This window comes from Haematobia irritans, chromosome 4 (genome assembly GCF_050003625.1).
Source record: "Haematobia irritans isolate KBUSLIRL chromosome 4, ASM5000362v1, whole genome shotgun sequence".
Lineage (NCBI taxonomy): Eukaryota > Metazoa > Arthropoda > Insecta > Diptera > Muscidae > Haematobia > Haematobia irritans.
The window spans coordinates 63,478,174-63,497,814 of NC_134400.1; the positions used below are offsets into that span (position 1 = coordinate 63,478,174).

The 19,641-nt window shown below is 34.9% G+C and overlaps 1 protein-coding gene across 2 annotated transcripts in view; it reads left to right on the plus strand.

The window, feature by feature from the left end:
* The window catches only part of LOC142232825 (limbic system-associated membrane protein), a 320,310-nt gene that overhangs the window by 198,755 nt on the left and 101,914 nt on the right, over positions 1-19,641 (plus strand). For both annotated transcript variants that reach the window (XM_075303515.1, XM_075303514.1), the window contains exons 4-5: positions 6,829-7,098; positions 7,155-7,252. In XM_075303515.1, coding sequence (XP_075159630.1) covers positions 6,829-7,098; positions 7,155-7,252 — 368 coding nt within the window. The remainder of the gene's footprint in view (positions 1-6,828; positions 7,099-7,154; positions 7,253-19,641) is intronic.

The following is a 19,641-nucleotide window of genomic DNA, read 5'->3' on the forward strand; positions in this document are numbered from 1 at the left end:
ATTGAACCGGTTACGTCAAAAATATTTTCAACATTATCAACGTTATGATGTTGTTTACCACTGTGTCTTATTGACTTGTTGTTATATACTTTGTTATTATTTAATTTTGCAGACATGGTGCTATGTGTCCAATTTTACCGCACTTATTACACACACTATTCTTGTATTTACATTGTTCCCTTGTGTGAGATTGAAAACATCCCGAACACGACTTTAATTTGTTTTTATATAGATTTTTTTCTTTTGTATTTTTCCCGATCGCTTTTATGTTAAGTTTGTTTTCATTATTGCTTTTAATTGATGCCACTGTTTTTGTTGGTGCTTCATACCAAAGATTATAGAAGAGGAAGATGGGAGATTGGTTTCTGAGCACATCAAACCATTTACCACATTGGTTTAATACTCGAACCAAACGCGTATACGCCAAGTATTGACATAGCATTAAAATGCAAATAAAAATAAATTAAGAGCACGAAATAAATTTCCATAAAGGGGAAAATGTAATTTTTTTGTTGTTGCCTAAAATGTAACATTGTTTCATTAAGAAAATTAAGTTTTTCATTTAAAAACTAAAAACGAAAAACAAATAAAAAAATTGCATGGTAAATACAACATTTGGTATGACGCAAGCCAATTTCCTATCTTCCTCAAGTTGATTGTCTTTGCTTCATACGACTCTGCTATAAGCAAAACATCTTCCAGCGATGCTTGCTGCTTGTGTAACGCTGCTGCGCGAACTGCATCATGAGGAGTATGAACAATAATTTGGTCGCGTATCATGTCGTCGACATAACTTGAAGAACATGTATCGGAGTTGCAAACGAACACACACTCACGAGCAAGACCACGAAGATCTGCAACCCATTCTTTATAGGTTTGACCACATTTCATTTCGCTTTTAAAAAATTCATACCTAGCTGCAACAATATTATGCGAGTCTTTGAAATGCTCCGTTAATTTTGCCGTTAGATCGCGAAATGTTTTGTCTTCTAAGTTGGAAGAACCAAATAAGTTTTTTAGCAAATCATATAACTCTGGTCCTATCCACGACAGAAAAAAATGATTTTTGTTTCATAGGTTGTGAAACAGAATATGCTGCAAAATGTTGATTTAATTGCTCCAAATATGAGTCCCACGATTGGTTGTCTTTGATGAATGCGTGAAAAGCCGGCACCAGTTGATGGCTACCGCTGCTAGTAGTGTCAGTTGAAAGTTTTTCCAACATTGCTTGCATCCACTGTTGTTGTTGTGTCAGTAAATTTGTAGCAAATTCCTGTTGTTGCTGTAGAAGCACGGGAATATTAATATTATTGTCATCGACCGGCAGTATGAATTTTAGAACGGTTGTTCGTCACTTATACAAATTACTACCACACACGCACGAAAAAAATACTTTTCTTTTATCTCGTCGCCAACTGTTATGTTTGAGTCATTGAAACGCACGCATAGAGAGCTATTGTGAGACTGTTTTATTCAAAGTAGTTAGAGATGGCTTAAGGCTAACATGAATCAATTTATCGTACTAAATTGAATTATCGATAACTACATAAACTAAAAATCGTACCCAATATATAACAAGGTTGACTATCCGAGTGTATATTAATGCCAACATTTGTTGGAGCATTACTTTTCAGCCAATTCGCCACCTGCCTTATTGCTAACATTTCAGCCTGAAGAACACTACAGTGATTAGGTAATCGCAATTCGAAGTTCCAGGTCTTTAGAATATACTCCGAAACCCACATGTCCATCCAATGTGGAGTCATCAGTATAGAAATCTATATAACATTTATTCCCCGTGATCTGTGTGCACCAAACCTCACTGTTGAGTGTAATCTACTACGTGTGGCACATCTGGCATTATTTTGAGGACTGAACTGTGACCGTACGTTTTTCCGACTAAAGGCAATAGATGCAGCATGACATTAATGGAATATGTCCCTGTCTTACTAAATGCGCCTGAGATACACAAGCACGCCTTACGCTGAACTTGATCTACACTACTTGGCTGCAGAAGTGCCGGCCACCAGAGCACAACGCCATATAGGATAATAGGTCCAACGACTGCAGTGTATAGCCAATGCACTATTTTTGGTTTTAGTCCCCACTTATTTCCTATTGTCTTTTTGCACGGGTACAAAGCTACCGCGACTTTTCTCGCTCTTTCTTCAATATTAAGCTTAATGTTCAGCTTCCTGTCCAAAATAACCCCAAAGTATTTGTCACACTCACCAAACGGAATTTCAATACCACCTAAGGAGATTGGCTTAACCGTGTGAATTTTGCGTTTTATTTCTGTCTTTGCAGGATTTACCGCAAGACCATTCTCTTTCACCCTTTTATCACTCATCCGGATGCCGGCTACATTACAAAAATAAAATCAATTTAAGTTCTAAAGCCACAGAAATCACTTTTTTACTGAAAACACATTTTATTCCAAAAGAAATTCAATTGGCACAACGACATGGAACAAAAGGAAGAATATTGTATTGTAGAAAATTTTAATTGATAAGAGCTGATCAGCATGTACCGCGAAGGTTAGGTATAGACCGATAGTCTAAGCCTGGTAGTCTACTCAGTCCATTGTAAAGAATTTCTGTATTATTTTATTGCCGAGGCCCAACGGCGTCTCTTATAGCTGTGAAACTACTTACAGATCGTTTGAAACACTCAGAAATATGGCTAGTATTACTGATAGAGTATAATTCTTTTTGGTGTTGTATCGAAACTGGGATTGAAGCCATTTGCAAGACGATTCGCATGCGTGTGACTACAGTCGCCCATTTCGGATATGTTGAAAAAGTCACATGGCGCAAGAAAGGTTGCATGATGCAAATGAGTCTAAAGTCGCACAAATGTAACACTGACTGCGAATACGGGCATGAATTTGAGGCCATAAAATCCAACGGTTATGAGAGCCGTAGCTCGAATATTACAAAACAAAAGCATTTATCTACAAAGCCTCATTTAAGACTGACTCCCTTATTTGATTATGAAAATAATGGCATAAAGCTGGCATAGTTGAGTCAAGTAAAAACCTCAGCTCTTAAATATGTGGAAGTGTCAATAATTAGGAAAGGTTTTCAAATTCGCTTACGCCTTACACAAAATGAAGTACACTCACACAAGAGGTGTTTAATTGATTACTTTTCATCCGCATCATGACAGCTCATACAGTAGTCATTATACTTCGCGCCAATAGTTTCTGCAAAATCCCCTATCAGACAGCGACCCGTTATAGCAGATATCAGGAGTGAAGTCTGACGTTTTGAGAACACTAGCATATCTAGTGTCCGGTTTAAGTTTTAATTGGGGCCATATTTGCTTGGTGTCGTTACAACCCTTACAATTCTCCAATCGAACATTTGCCATCATAACAGCCTTCTCACGCATTAACAGCTTGCAGGTAGCCAGAGGCATACCAACAGATTCCAGTTCCCCTGGAATATGAAAGGTAGTTCCTAGCCTTGCTAACTCATCCCCTTCGCAGTTCCCCGGTATGTTCCTATGCCCAGGCACCCATATTATGTGAATATTGTACTGCTCAGCTATCTCGTTGAGAGATTTGCACAGTTGATGGCCGTTTTCGAGATAAGGAACACAAAATTCAATTCGCCACCACTTTTATTGCTAATATTTCAGCTGATTATGTAATATTTTCGCTATTCGAAGTTCCAGGTCTTTAGAATATACTCCGAACACCACTTGTCCATCCAATTTGGAGCCATCAGAGAAGAAATCTATATGATGTTTATTCCCTGGGGTCTGTGTGCACCACGCCTCACTGTTGGGAATTAGAATTTCAAACTTTTTGTCGAAAAGTGGTTTCACCAGAGTGTAATCCACTACGTTTGGCACATCTGGCATTATTTTGAGGATCGAACTGTGACCGTACCTCTTTTTCCGACTACAGCGATAGCTCGCGCAACCGCACAACCGTTGTTGCAGCTGTCTGTTTGGCTAAAATGTCTAAAGGCAAGAGATGCAGTATGACATTAAGGGAATCTGTTCCTGTCTTACTGAATTTGCCTGAGATACACAAGCAAGCCATACGTTGAACTATATCTAAGCTTGTCGGCTGCTGAGGTGCCGGCCACCAGACTACAACGCCATATAGCATTATAGGTCTAACCACTGCTGTGTGTAGCCAATGCATAATTTTCGGTTTTAGTCCCCACTGTTTTCCTATTGCTATTTTGCACGAGTAAAAAGCTACCGTGGCTTTTCTCGCCCTTTCTTCAATATTAAGCCTAAAGTTAAACTTCCTGTCCAAAATAACGCCAATGCATTTTGCACACTCACCAAAGGGTATTTCAATACCCCCTAAGGATATGGGCTTAACCGTGGGAGGTTTGCGATCGTTGCAGTACATGACTAGTTCTGTCTTTACAGGATTTACCCCAATACCATTCTCTTTCGCCCATATCTCAGTCATCCGGAGGGCTCTCTGTTTAATATCTTTGTATGTGGATGGGAATTTTCCCTGACTGCTAGAGATAGTGATAGTGAGCTTTCAAGCTGACTAGTTCATGCAGTGCGTTCTCAGTAGACCTGTTCTTCGAGTATGCATGCTGCCGTTTCTTATATAAATATCTAGGATCCTCTCCGCGGTCTTAAGTAGGAATGACAATAAGCCGATTGTTCGGAAATCCTTCACACTCGAGTGAGAGGCTTTTCCCGCTTTAGGTATGAAAACTACTTGTGATACATCCTATTTTTGGTAACGAAGGTTGGTGCATCTCCCTTATAGCAAACTACCAGGTTAGTACGCAAAATAAATTCTATTAACGACTCTCCCCAAATAAATACTATGATGTGCATTTGCATCACATCCCATAATAAGTTTTGTCTTTGTTTTCAGTGACTTCTCAACCTAGGTCTTAACGGCACATATCATGTCCCATGTAGACCGAAGATCCTCAATATTTGCATTTGGCTGCCTCTAGACTGACTGCGACAGTGTCTGCATTGCTCAATGAAGGAGGATGGAATAAGTTTAGTTCGTTTTTGGCACTTAGACATGCTCTATTTATATCTTTACTTGCAAAAGTTTGAAATACGGAGTGCTTAATTCACAGATCTTGTTCTTATGGTTCTTGGCTAAGAACTATATATGTATATGTCTCCTTTCATCAGGAGAACTTTTAAAGCAGCACAAGCAGCCTTACAATGGTGAAGATTTATCTGAAGGAACCGTCACATCAGCCGTTTCGATTGAGTCATAAAGGGCTTCCTCTTCAAAGCTTTCGGTGACTCTCACAACAATCCGCGGTTCAGCTTTGGTTTTTGTGTCTCTTTCGGCTTCGCAAGCCGATTTTTTCACTTCTGACTCTAACGGAGGCTTGTCCGTTTCGGAATCCTTTAGCTGATCGCTTTTGTATACCTTCATATGGATCTCATGAAAGCCATAACCTACACGACTTTGGGTCTGGGCTAGATGTGGCAGCGACCCAATGTTCAATATAAACACCGCATGTCGTCTTGGTCCATCCACCTCATCCAAACGACCAACCTTCCAATCGGTGGTTGGAAGATCTGGGCCACATTCCTTTAGTCTGTTTAATATTGATTCAGGATCAGGAGGGTTTGCAGGTATCCATGTATGTGCTCTAGGTTTAGCCGGTAAGTCTTTTTTTTTGCCCAAATGTATAACTTCAGTGGACCCTGAAGTTAGCAACCCAGTGGATGAATTTGAATTTCTCTGCATGGTGGCTTAATTTACCACGACACTTGAAATTCGTACTTGGTACTTATTACGATGAAATAATCCACGTCCGTTCAGTTCGACGGTTGAATGAAAATACCAGACCAAGATCAGAATTTGGATGTAAGTTTTGTAAACATCTTAGAATTGTGAAAGACTTAAAACTGCGAGAGCCTTCCTTCGCTGGCCAAATCGGTTCGCGTCCTTTACTCTTACAACCACTTTCCCATAACAGCATTATTTTATTTAAAAAATTCCCATAACAGCATTATTTTATTAAAAAAAATAGAGAAATTGAAAAAATCTAACATGGGGCGATATGACTAGAACAATTTTGTAGGAAGGGTAAGGCACAATATCTGCATGACAAAAAATATAGCTTGCGCTATTGCCGAAAAATAAAGCAGAGCTTCATTTATATTGCAGGGAATAATCTAGAGCTTCGAAAAAATCGATATTTTTTCGCTGGGTGTCCTATATGAAAATATCTATACCACCTTATAATTACACTCAAAAAACAGTTTATCTGGATCCAAAGATTTTGATCTTCCTTAAGGATTTGGGTTCCGAGTCAAAGATGCGGCTTCTTCAAAATAAACACATTTTTAACGACCTATCTGGCTTTAAATATAGGATCAATGAAATGGAAATTAGGATACAAATTTCATTTATCGAATTTTCATTCATAAGTCTATTCACGTACAAACAAATGCAAGTTTAAAAATCCAAATAATAACGGATACATCAAAGTAAAAAATGTTTTCTTAATTCCAAAAAAACTTTAAACCAAAGATGCTAATACCTCCAAATAAGACTGTATTTGAAGAGTTTTAACCTTAAATCTAAAGATTCAATATTTCAGTCAATTTCATGACGATTTCTTTAAATCAAAAATGTTTCCTAACTTTGAAGAAAATTTGCCTTAATTTTTTCCTAAATTTCATAAAAAATTCTTTGAAGCAAAGATTATAAATTTTATTTTAATTAAAATTTAAAAATATATTAAAGAGATGTGTCCTTAATATTTTGTAAATTGCGCATCCTAAAATTTAGGTTGCGTAATCTTTAATATCACATACATATTTTTTTCAGTGAATGTTTATATTTTGGTTTTCCATCTTTAGTTCCACCGACTCTTCGGGCTCTTCCACACAACGGACAAGTAACGGCAAGAAAAGGAAGTACAGTCACACTGGAATGTAAGGCATCTGGAAATCCTGTTCCTACAATTTATTGGTTCAAAAAAGATATGTTTTCTGGTCCTACACATTTGTCAGACAGTTCAACGCTAATATTGGAAAATGTTGATAGACATCATGCAGGCATATATCAATGTTCAGCTGACAACGGTGTAAAAGAGAGAGTTTCAATGGATATTCAATTAACTATTTTATGTAAGCAGCTAATCCCGAAAAGACTTCACGTAAAATACTTTTAAATTATTTTTCAGCTCCTCCGGAGATAACTGTAGAGAAATCTTGGGTTCATGCGGCTGAAGGTTACGATGTGGAACTAGTTTGCATTGTGCATGGGGATGTTAATTCAGAGGTTAGTATGGACATAATTTACAATATTCAATTTATTCGTTAAATCTGATGATAATTCACATCGGCATATAAATTTGATTTATTTATTATTGTAAATAGATTTTTTAGTAGTTACCCTATTTTTTTATTACCTTATGAACAAGTACATAAGTTCAGCCGAGTCTTAAGTACCCACTACCATGGATCATTTAAAATGATTTCTTTTAAGCAACTTTTTATAATGGATTACTGGACATCTATATGATGATTAAAAATATCAATGAATCTGAATCTGTAAATAAAATAAAACTAGCACCATATAAGCACATTAAAAAGAGATGCCGTTTGCATATAAAACCTAAGGTAATTCATACTGCACTGAAAAAAATATTGTCGTGAGGTCAAAGATTTCATGTCTTTAAAATACGAATACAACTTTTGCTTAGCGTAGAAGACGCATTTCTCTAAAATAAAGTTATTTTCCTTGTCCAAAAGTCGATAAACTTTTCAATGAAGTCGTATTGTCCTCATAATTAAGTGATTTGACTTAAAAATCTTAACATGAAAGAAAAAATTTATAGGCTAAGGTCAACTTGACTTTAATAATTCAGAAAAATTCTTTAAATTTAATGAAATTGTCTTTAAATTGGTTGTCTTTTTGCATCTTGACTACAAAGCAAAAAATCGTTCAAATATAGGACATGTTTTTCAAAACTTTATTTTAAAGAAGTTTTTTACTTCAAACATAGCATAATTTCTACTGGATGTCGAGTCTTAATTTGGAAATTAAAGTTGCCGTTAACTCGGTTTTAAAGGACTTTGGTAGCATACGAAGAAAAAAAGCTGAGAAAGCGAAAAATTAAAATTTGCTTCCTAGAAGCAAGTACACAAAACTTAAATTAAAAAGAGAATTGTGTCTTAAAGGTATCCTTACTTGTATTCTCCGCTTCTTTGGCTTGGAATCAATACCAAATTTTTTGAAGTAAAGACAAAATCTTTGGAACCGAGTATGCTTTTTTTCAGTGTGCTTAAAAATTAACAATAAATGGTAAAGGTGGAATTACATAAACTAATTTTCTTCTATCAATCCAATTAAAAAAGATGCAAGAATCAAACATGTTATTATTTCGCCTATTAAGATAAACGGTGTTGAAAATTAAATAATTTACTCATCTTTTTCAATTACATTAATCAAATTTCCAGTACCACAAGTACATAAGAAAGAATTGTCAAAACTTTGAATTCTATCTATATTAACTCCAACAGCTCTAAACAAGCTACATATCAAATCATACCAAATCCATACTTTCATAATCATGAACCACTATGAATTCCTGTAACGGATACATGCTAATGTCAATCAAAGCATACGTCAACTTTATAACGAAAATGTATCTGGTGGAAACATAAAGCCAAAAAGATTTTCAACTCTGTCACTTCAATCGCTCCTACAGAGTGTCCAATAAGGTCCATCTCAAAGAGTGGGGTAGACCTTAAAACAATCTTCAGCCCGCTTCTGTGTAGTTTAGAGGCTGTCAAAATCGTCAGATGATTTGTTCCATGTTGTCCATCTGCAACTTCCACAATTAACCCCTTTGTTCGTCAAAAAGCCATTGTCGCTTATTCGCTATTTGATCTTAAGAATAACAGGTGATTATCTCAAACAAAAAATGGTCAAGCACATGAGAGAACTCGTCCGCGTCTATTTTAGAGTCAAACAATACTCTGCGTTATAATTATTCAACTATTTCAAAGATTCATTCTAATCTGTATTATAATTATACAACTATTTCAATGATTATGTAACTACCAAAATAAACTCTCAAAGAACCATCTGACTTAGTAGTTGTTTATATTGTTGCATTTTATAAGCATATCAAAATTTTGGCCTCATCATAAAACAGTTTTCTGAAACAACATACAAGCGGTTTCACAGAAATTGCCCTCTTTTGATTCTTTCGCTGTGTTATGTTGATATCTTTCGTCAACCCTCCCGGTTTCTATCTCTATTTCTTTCTCTATACTCTCTCTGTCGCTCTCTGAATAAAATATCACAACATATATATGTTTACTCGAAATTTGTAAATTTATATATGTTTACATTCACACATATTATTTTTATGAAACATTCATGCCCCAAACATAATATATTCTAACATATTAACATATGTGTCCCAAACATTTAGTGTTAGCTTAGGAACATTACATGTTTGCACTTAAATATATTGTGTTTAAAAATTGTGCCCGAAACACATTTTGTTATATCGGAACATATGAAAAACATATTTTTCTAACCAGAAATATTGATTTTAGACTCCATAAAACATACTGATCGACTCAGAATCACCTTCTGAGTCGATCTATTCATATTGGTCCGTTCATCGGTCGGTCTGTCTATGTATTGTTCGCAGGATTCCGGTCCAATTCTTTTGATGAAACTTACTTTTCATATATATGCATATATGCAAAATTCAAGCGTGGTGAAATGAGCACGGAGGACGGTGAACGCAGTGGACGCCCGAAAGAGGTGGTTACCGACGAAAACATCAAAAAAATCCACAAAATGATTTTGAATGTCCGTAAAATGAAGTTGATCGAGATAGCAGAGGCCTTAAAAATATCAAAGGAACGTGTTGGTCATATCATTCATCAATATTTGCATATGCCGAAGCTCTATGCAAAATGGGTGCCGCGCGAGGTCACATTTGTCCAAAAACAACAACGTGTTGATTATTCTGAGCGGTGTTTGCAGCTGTTAACTCGTAATACATCCGAGTTTTTCCGTCTGAGTACTATGTTCAGTTTTCAAGCTGAAAACCAGCTTGTTTTCACGGTTACTTTTTTTAATTAATTAATTTAGAAATATAAAATTAGTTGCAATCAATTCCTTGGATCTTTTCCATCCATTATTTGGTAAGACTTGATCAAAATATAATCGTCTTCATAAATATATTTGTACTTTTAATTTAGTGTTTTGGTGAAAACATCGAACATAGTACTCACCTATATGTGACAATGGATGAAACATGGCTCCATCACTACACTCCTGAGCATTAGCGTAGCTAGACAATTTTCCTAGGGGGGGGCTATAGCCCCCCTAGCTAAATAGTGATATTTCATTTATTTATATATCAATTAATGTTTTATTTCATAAAAATGAATAAAAACAAGTATATACGGCCGTAAGTTCGGCCAGGCCGAAGCTTATGTACCCTCCATCATGGATTGCGTAGAAACTTCTTCTAAACACTGCCATCCAGATTCGAATTACTTAAGTTGCGGTAACGCTTGCCGATGGCAAGGTATCTTAAAACCTCCTAACACCATCTTCTAAATTGTATGTAAGTCCATACGTGGTATATATTAAATCAAAAAAGATCGATCCAATACGTATATAATTCAGTTTGACAAAGTAGAATTTTTACAAAATTTTCTACAGAAATAAAATTTTAACAAAATTTTCTATAGAAATAAAATTTTCACAAAATTTTCTATAGAAATAAAAATTTGGACAAAATTTTCTATAGATAGAAAATTTTGACAAAAATTTCTACAAAAAATAAAATTTTAACAAAATTTTCTATAGAAATAAACTTTTGGCAAAATTTTCTATAGAAATAAAATCTTGGTAGATTATTTTTGGCTCGAGTGGCAACCATGATTATGAACCGAATAAAATTTGAACAACATTTTCTATAGAAATAAAATTTTGACAAAATTTTCTATAGAAATAAAATTCTGACAATGATGAAAATTTTATTATGATCCGAATAAAATTTTAACAAAATTTTCTCAAGAAATAAAATTTTGGTAGATTATTTTTGGCTCTAGTGGCAACCATGATTATGAACCGATATGGACCAATTTTTGTGTGATTGGACCAATTTTGGTATGGTTGTTAGCGACCATATACTAACACCACGTTCCTAATTTGAACCGGATCGGATGAATTTTGCTCCTCCAAGAGGCTCCGGAGGTCAAATCTGGAGAACATTTTATATGGGGGCTATATATAATTATGGACCGATTCTGCCACGGTTGTTAAAGATCATATACTAACACCATATTCCAAATTACAACCGGATTGGATGAAATTTGCTTCTCTTGGAGACTTCCCAAGCCAAATCTGGGGATCGGTTTATATGGGGGCTATATATAATTATGAACCGATGTGGACCACTTTTTGCATGGTTGTTAGAGACCATATACCAATATCATGTACCAAATTTCAGGCGGATCGGATGAAATTTGCTTCTCTTTGAGGCTTCGCAACCCAAATCTGGGGATCGGTTTATATGGGCGCTATATATAATTATGGACCGATGTGTACCAATTTTTGCACGGTTGTTAGAGACCATATACCAATACCATGTACCAAATTTCAGCCGGATCGGATGCAATTTGCTTCTCTTTGAGGCTTCGCAAGCCAAATCTGGAGATCGGTTTATATGGGGTCTATATATAATTATTGACCGATGTGGACCAATTTTTGCATGGTTGTTAGAGACCATATACCAACATCATGTACCAAATTTCAGCCGGATCGGATGAAATTTGCTTCTCTTTGAGGCTCCGCAAGCCAAATCAGGGGATCGGTTTATATGGGGGCTATATATAATTATGGACCGATGTGGACCAATTTTTGCATGATTGTTAGAGACCATATACCAACACCATGTACCAAATTTCAGCCGGATCGGATGAAATATGCTTCTCTTAGAGGGTCCACAAGCCAAATCTGGGGATCGGTTTATATGGGGGCTATATATAATTAAGGACCGATATGGACCAATTTTTGCATGGTTGTTAGAGACCATATACCAACACCATATACCAAATTTCAGCCGGATCGGATGAAATTTTCTTCTCTTTGAGGCTCCGCAAGCCAAATCTGGGGATCGGTTTATATGGGGGCTCTATATAATTATGGACCGATGTGAACCAATTTTTGCATGGTTGTTAGAGACCATATACCACCACCATATACCAAATTTCAGCCGGATCGGATGAAATATGCTTCTGATAGAGGCTCCACAAGCCAAATCTGAGGGTCCCTTTATATGGGGGCTATACGTAAAAGTGGACCCATATGGCCCATTTTCAATACCATCCGACCTACATCGATAACAACTACTTGTGCCAAGTTTCAAGTCGATAGCTTGTTTCGTTCGGAAGTTAGCGTGATTTCAACAGACGGACGGACGGACGGACATGCTTAGATCGACTCAGAATTTCACCACGACCCAGAATATATATACTTTATGGGGTCTTAGAGCAATATTTCGATGTGTTACAAACGGAATGACAAAGTTAATATACCCCCATCCTATGATGGAGGGTATAAAAAGTGTTGTTCCACCAAGGCAACGCACCGTGCCACAAGTCATTGAGAACCATGGCAAAAATTCATGAATTGGGCTTCGAATTGCTTCCCCACCCACCATATTCTCCAGATCTGGCCCCAGCGACTTTTTCTTGTTCTCAGACCTCAAAAGGATGCTCGCAGGGAAAAAATTTGGCTGCAATGAAGAGGTGATCGCCGAAACTTAGGCCTATTTTGAGGCAAAACCGAAGGAGTACTACCAAAATGGTATCAAAAAATTGGAAGGTCGTTATAATCGTTGTATCGCTCTTGAAGGGAACTATGTTGAATAATAAAAACGAATTTTGACAAAAAGAAAATGTGTTTTTCTTTGTTAGAATTATCAGCCAACCTGTTAAAAGAAAACAGGCCTAATATAAACAACGTATAAGCGACAATGGCAAATGTCAAACACATGCAGTACTACATAGATAGACGCCGTTGTAATCGTATTAATAAACAATACACAGCGACGTAATTCATGTGGTTCCAGTCCTGTCTACACCCAGAAAAAAGTGCCTTCGAATCTAAAGGAAAAAATTTTCATCAATATAGTTTATCCATTTTATTTCCATTAAGGTAAATTTTTGTGAAAAATAATAAAATTTACTCGTTTCAGTAAAAAAATCCTAAACTGTAAGCAGTTAGGAATAGTTCATTAACTAGAATAAGGTATGGAATTTTACTCATACTATTTTCTTCGCTGGGTATAGGAATTTACTACTGAAAAAGAAAATTTTATTCACCGATAACAAAGCATTCGTAAAAATAAACAAAAACCGAACTAAAACCAAGTTTCCTCAAAATTAGTAAAATTTCTTATAAAATGATAATTGCGACTTCCTTTATAATAGAAAGTTTTTCATACATACGAACAACACTTGGCATAGAAAAATATTTTAGTTCATTCGTACTAAGAAGTATGCAATCCTTTCAAAACTTAAGGAAACACACTTGTTAGAATATAGGAAATTTTCCTAAATTTCTATTGTCTACCTGTAATCGATAACTGTCATCGTAATCGATGTGTTTGCGCGTGGGTGTAATCGATATATTTGCGCGTCGGTTGTTTTTTTAGTTGGAATCGCGTTGTTTTGGTATACGGAGAGATTGTTAAAAAATAATATGGCAAAATAATATAATAAATAACAAATAAAATATATAAAATATTTGTTATTTTAAATTAGTGAGAAAAATTTTCGTTTTTTTTTTAAATAAATCTATCAATGTTCGTGATAGTGTATAAAGAAAGAAAACACCAGCAGAATAACAACCCTTTCATTTGTCTTCATTTTGGAATCTTCAATTATCAGGTAATATTCAGTGACGCTAACCTTTTGCAACAAAAATGTTTTATGATTTTTTATATTTATAGGTATTGAAATTGTAAAAGGAGGACAAAATCGTTAGGCAGCAACTTATTAAAAGTGAAAAGTACAAGAAGAAGAAAAAGTGCGTTTTACAGTTGATAATATCACACGGAAATTGGAAATAGTGGAATAATAAACTAATATTTCAAAGAGATTCGATGCTGTTGATTCTTAATAAATATATTCAATATATTAATAAAACATGTCTTTTATTGAAGATAAAATTGCTTATAGAAATAAATAAAATTGTATTTAAAAACGAAGGTAAGCAGTTCTAATTATGAAGTAAAAGTTTTACCACAAATATGTAAGATTTGTCCAAATGAATGAAAAAATTTCAATAAAATCATTCCATATATGAATTCAAATTAGTTAAATTTTTTCATTCTGTAGTATAGTAGTACATAAATATAGGAAAATGTTAACTAATATATGGAATGCATTATTCCTAATTTCTACGAAAATCACATCGTTCAAACAAATAAAAATGTCTTTGGCGCTATACGAAGTTCAACTTTCTTCACAATGAGTTCATTTTAACTTAAAGAAGGGGTCACTTTTTTCTGGGTGTAGGCATTACAGAGGCCTGCTTAGAACATTACACCTTCCCTTTCCATTGAACATATGGTGACATTGGATGACAAGCCCTTATTTGTAGCTTCCATTAAAAGGCCTTACCCAGCCCTCCAAAAAGGAGAAGGCTTACAGGATTTTATATAAAACTCATTTTTAGATATTTCACAAGCTTTTGATAAAGTGTGGCATGACGGTTTACTACACGCTCACAAAAATTGGCTTCTGTAACATATACTCCCAAACATATTTTGCTTCAAGCATATACATTTTTGGCTATTGCCCAAACATTTATATGTTTGATCTCTTCCAATATATAATATGTTTGAAAGCATATTGGTCTAAACAATATATGTTTGGGTAGTCAATTTCCAAACATTTTGTATTTTTGCATCCCAATTCAATAATGTTGTCTTCCAAAAAACAATATGTTATTATGTGAACATATAATATGTTTGGAAGCATTTTGCACCCAAAAATATTATATGCTTAAAAAAATTCTCCCAAACAATATTGTGCTCAAAAATTTATTTATTTATTTATATATTTACAATCATAATGAATTTTGAAAATAAACAGGTAATATAGGTGCTAACAACATAGGTTTTCGACCTGAATGCTCAAAATTTTGTTTCTGCCCAATTGTATATTCCCCCACATCTTTCTCACTTCCACGAGATTTTTTAGTTCTTAGCACCTTTTTCTGTAATACAAACATTGTAGAAGAAATTATTCAATTGTATGATTTTTTTTTTATTTTATTTTAATTTTACCTTTTGCCGGACGGGGATTCGAACAGCGGACCACACAGTTTGTAAGGATCAAAGAAGTAGCTGATCAATTGCCCAAGGAAAAATAAAATGTTAATTTTGTAATAACAATCAACAACCACCAACTTAATTCAATATCGCTCCCTGTTAAATAGCGCTCCAAGCTACTAAACACATATATGTTTATAGGCTATTTCTAAATTAATATATGTTTGCATCCAAGCATATTATATTTAAAAACATTTTATGTCCCAAACATAATATGTTCTAACATATTAACATATATGTCCCAAACATGTTATGCTAGTTTATGAACATTATATGCTTGCACTCAAAAATATTGTGTTTAAAAATTTGTGAAACTACGGTTTCTATAAGCCCAAGACCCCAAAGCGGGAGGTCGTTTTATACGGGGACCATACCAAAACATGGACCGATACCCACAATTTTTGGCACACATATTTGTGGTCCTACAATACCTCTAGATTTCCAATTTCAGGTAAATTGAATAAAAACTGCGGTTTCTATAAGCCCAAGAAGTAAAATCTGGAGATCGGTCTATATGGGGGCTATACCAAAACATGCACTGACACTCACCATTTTTGGCACACCTCTTCAAGGTTCCAAAATACCTCTAGATTTTCAATTTCGCGCAAATTGGATGAAAACTACGGTTTCTATAAGCGAAAGACCCCAAATCGGGAGGTCGGTTTATATGGGGGCTATACCAAAACATGGACCGACACTCACCATTTTTGGCACACCTCTTCAAGGTCCCAAAATATCTCTAGATTTTCAATTTCGCGCAAATTGGATGAAAACTACGGTTTCTATAAGCGAAAGACCCCAAATCGGGAGGTCGGTTTATATGGGGGCTATACCAAACCATGGACCGACACTCACCATTTTTGGCACACCTCTTCAAGGTCCCAAAATACCTCTAGATTTTCAATTTCGCGCAAATTGGATGAAAACTACGGTTTCCATAAGCGAAAGACCCCAAATCGGGAGGTCGGTTTATATGGGGGCTATACCAAAACATGGACCGACACTCACCATTTTTGGCACACCTCTTCAAGGTCCCAAAATATCTCTAGATTATCAATTTCGCGCAAATTGGATGAAAACTACGGTTTCTATAAGCGAAAGACCCCAAATCGGGAGGTCGGTTTATATGGGGGCTATACCAAAACATGGCCCGATATAGCCCATCTTCGAACTTGACCTGCGCGCAGACAAAAGACGATTCTGTGCCAAATTTCAGGACGATAGCTCCATTATTGAATGCTGTAGCGTGATTACAACAGACAGCCAGACAGACAGACGGACAGACGGACATGCTTATATCGTCTTAGAATTTCTCCCTGATCAAGAATATATATACTTTATATAGTCGGAAATCGATATTTCGATGCGTTACAAACGGAATGACAAACTTATTATACCCCGTCACCATTCTATGGTGGTGGGTATAATTACAAAGGGATCTTCATAAAAATAACGAAAGGGTACTATACTCGTTTTAGAGTTGGGACAGTAAAATGAAAAAAGGAGGAAGCAGTGAAAAATTAAACAGTAAAATGTATAAAAACAAAGTTTAGTTCCCCGTAGTCCAAGAGGACTTGGCGGACACCTTCAAATATAAAAGCGGACATTAAGTTCGAGTTTTGCAGCAACAACAATTGAAAAAGTTTATTTTCTTTAAAATTAATTATTAAAGAAAAGTAAAAGGCAAAACATTTTAGAGCAATAATGCCAACTTAATACCGACCTTAAAGGTAAAAATGAAATTAAGTACAAAACACGATAAGTTTTAAATGCATTTAAAATGGTGTTAAATGCTAGTAAAAAACTGTACACGCCTAAATAAATTTATGTGTATATTATAAAAATATTTATGTATGTGTATACTCGACTCCACGTTCTTCTTTTGTTAGAGTTTTTGGATTCCTTCCAAAATTTCAAATTTTTATACCAAAAACAGTTTTTTATTACAAAATTGTTATTTTTCCAATAAAAAATAATATTTTATCCAAAAGCTCAGTCCATTTCGTTTATATCAAGCACTGTTTCTGACTATAAATCTTTAATAACCCACATTTCGATGTTTCATTATAAAAATTTAATATAGTATAAATATAAATGTGTAAATTAAAACAAAAATTGGTGTACGGTCGCAGGGATTGAACCCACGACCCTTTGCATGAAAGGCGGACATGCTAACCATTGCTCCACGTGGCAAATAAATGTATGTTTCTGTTAAATAATGTTTTGTTTACATCGGCTCGTGGGCGCTGCAGACTATGATACATAAATATAACTTATAACGGTAATTGTCTATTGATGGCCATAACAGCTACGTAGCCCAGTGGATAGTGTGATGGCTTACAAACTGTATGGTCCTCGGTTCGATTCTCCGTCCAGGAGAATGGTAAAATTTAAAAAAAATTTATAAAATTTAATAATTTCTTCAACATTATTTGTATTACAGAAAAAGGTGCCAAGAACTAAAAAATTTCGTGGAAATGAAAATTATGTGAGGGAATGAGCACAATCTTCTTTGGGGAGAATTCTTCCAAGCATATAATATTTTTGGTCTCAAAATGCTTCCAAACATACAATATGTTCACATAAAACAAACATATTAATGTTTCGGCAGTATCCAATAATATATATATGCTTCCTGCAAAATATGTTTGGAATATATGTTAGAGAAGCGATTTTTTTGAGGGTGTAGAATTCAAATCACCGCATATCAAATATTTCGTGGGTATGTTCAAAAGTTTTCCCAAATCGGATCTGTATTTATTCCTCAGAGCATTATTATTTTGACCGCCTGGAAAATATACACTATAAATTCTAAGTTCTCATATGTTCCCTGAACAAAATTTCAATTCCAACATTTTCGATCACCTCTGTCCTCACAACAGGTATTAACTTAAAATTCGTCGACTTCTTTACAAGAACTGCAACACCACCACCATTGTGCCCCACACGATCTCTTCGTATTGTCTCATAATTAGGATCATACAATTTATTTCCCTCACAGAGCCATGTTTCAGAAAGTAGACACACCCTCAAAAAAAATCGCCTCTCTAACATATGTTCCAAACATATTTTGCAGGAAGCACATATATTATTGGATACTGCCGAAACATTAATATGTTTGTTTTATGTGAACATATTCTATTTTTGGAAGCATTTTGAGCCAAAAATATTATATGCTTGGAAGAATTTTCCCCAAAGAAGATTGTGCTCATTCCCTAACATAATTTTCACTTCCACGAAATTTTTTAGTTCTTGGCACCTTTTTCTGTAATACAAATAATGTTGAAGAAATTATTCAATTTTATAATTTTTTTAAATTTTACCTTTCGCCTGGACGGAGAATCGAACCGAGGACCATACAGTTTCTAAGCCAACACACTACCACTGAGCTACGTAGCTGTTATAGTCACCAGAAGACAATTATCGTTATAAGTTACATTTATATAGCATAGTTTGCAGCGCCCACGAGCCCATGCAAACATAACATTATTTAACAGAAACATACATGTGTTGGCAACGTGGAGCAGTGGTTAGCGTGTCTGCCGTACATGCAAAGGGTCGTGGGTTCAATCCCTGCTCCGACCAAACACCAATTGTTTTTTTTTTTTTAATTTACGCATTTATATTTATATTATATTAAATTTTTATAATGAAACTTCGAAATGTGGTTTATTAAAGATTTACAGTCAGAAACAGTGCTTGATATAAACGAAATGGACTGAGCTTTTGGATAAAATATGATTTTTTTATTGCAAAAATAACAATTTTGTAATAAAAAACTGGTTTTGGTATAAAAGTTTGATATTTTGGAAGGAATTCAAAAACTCTAACAAAGGAAGAACGTGGGGTCGAGTATAAACATACATAAATAATTTTATAATATACACAAATTAAATAATATTTAGAATTAATTTAAATAATATTTAGACTTAAGCGTATAAACTTTTTGTCCTTATCATAAAGCAGTTTCCGAAACAACATATAAGCGGTTTCACAGAAATTGCTCTCTTTCGATTCTCTCGCTGTGTTAATTTGATATCTTTCGTCAACCCTCCCGGTTTTTATCTCTATTTCTTTCTCTATACTCTCTCTCTCTCTCTCTCTCTCTCTCTCTCTTTCGCTCTCTGAATAAAATATCACAACATATATATGTTTACTCGAAATTTGTAAATTTATATATGTTTACATTCACACATATAATTTTTATGAAACATGCATGCCCCAAACATAATATATTCTAACATATTAACATATGTGTTCCAAACATTAAGTGTTAGTTTGAGAACAT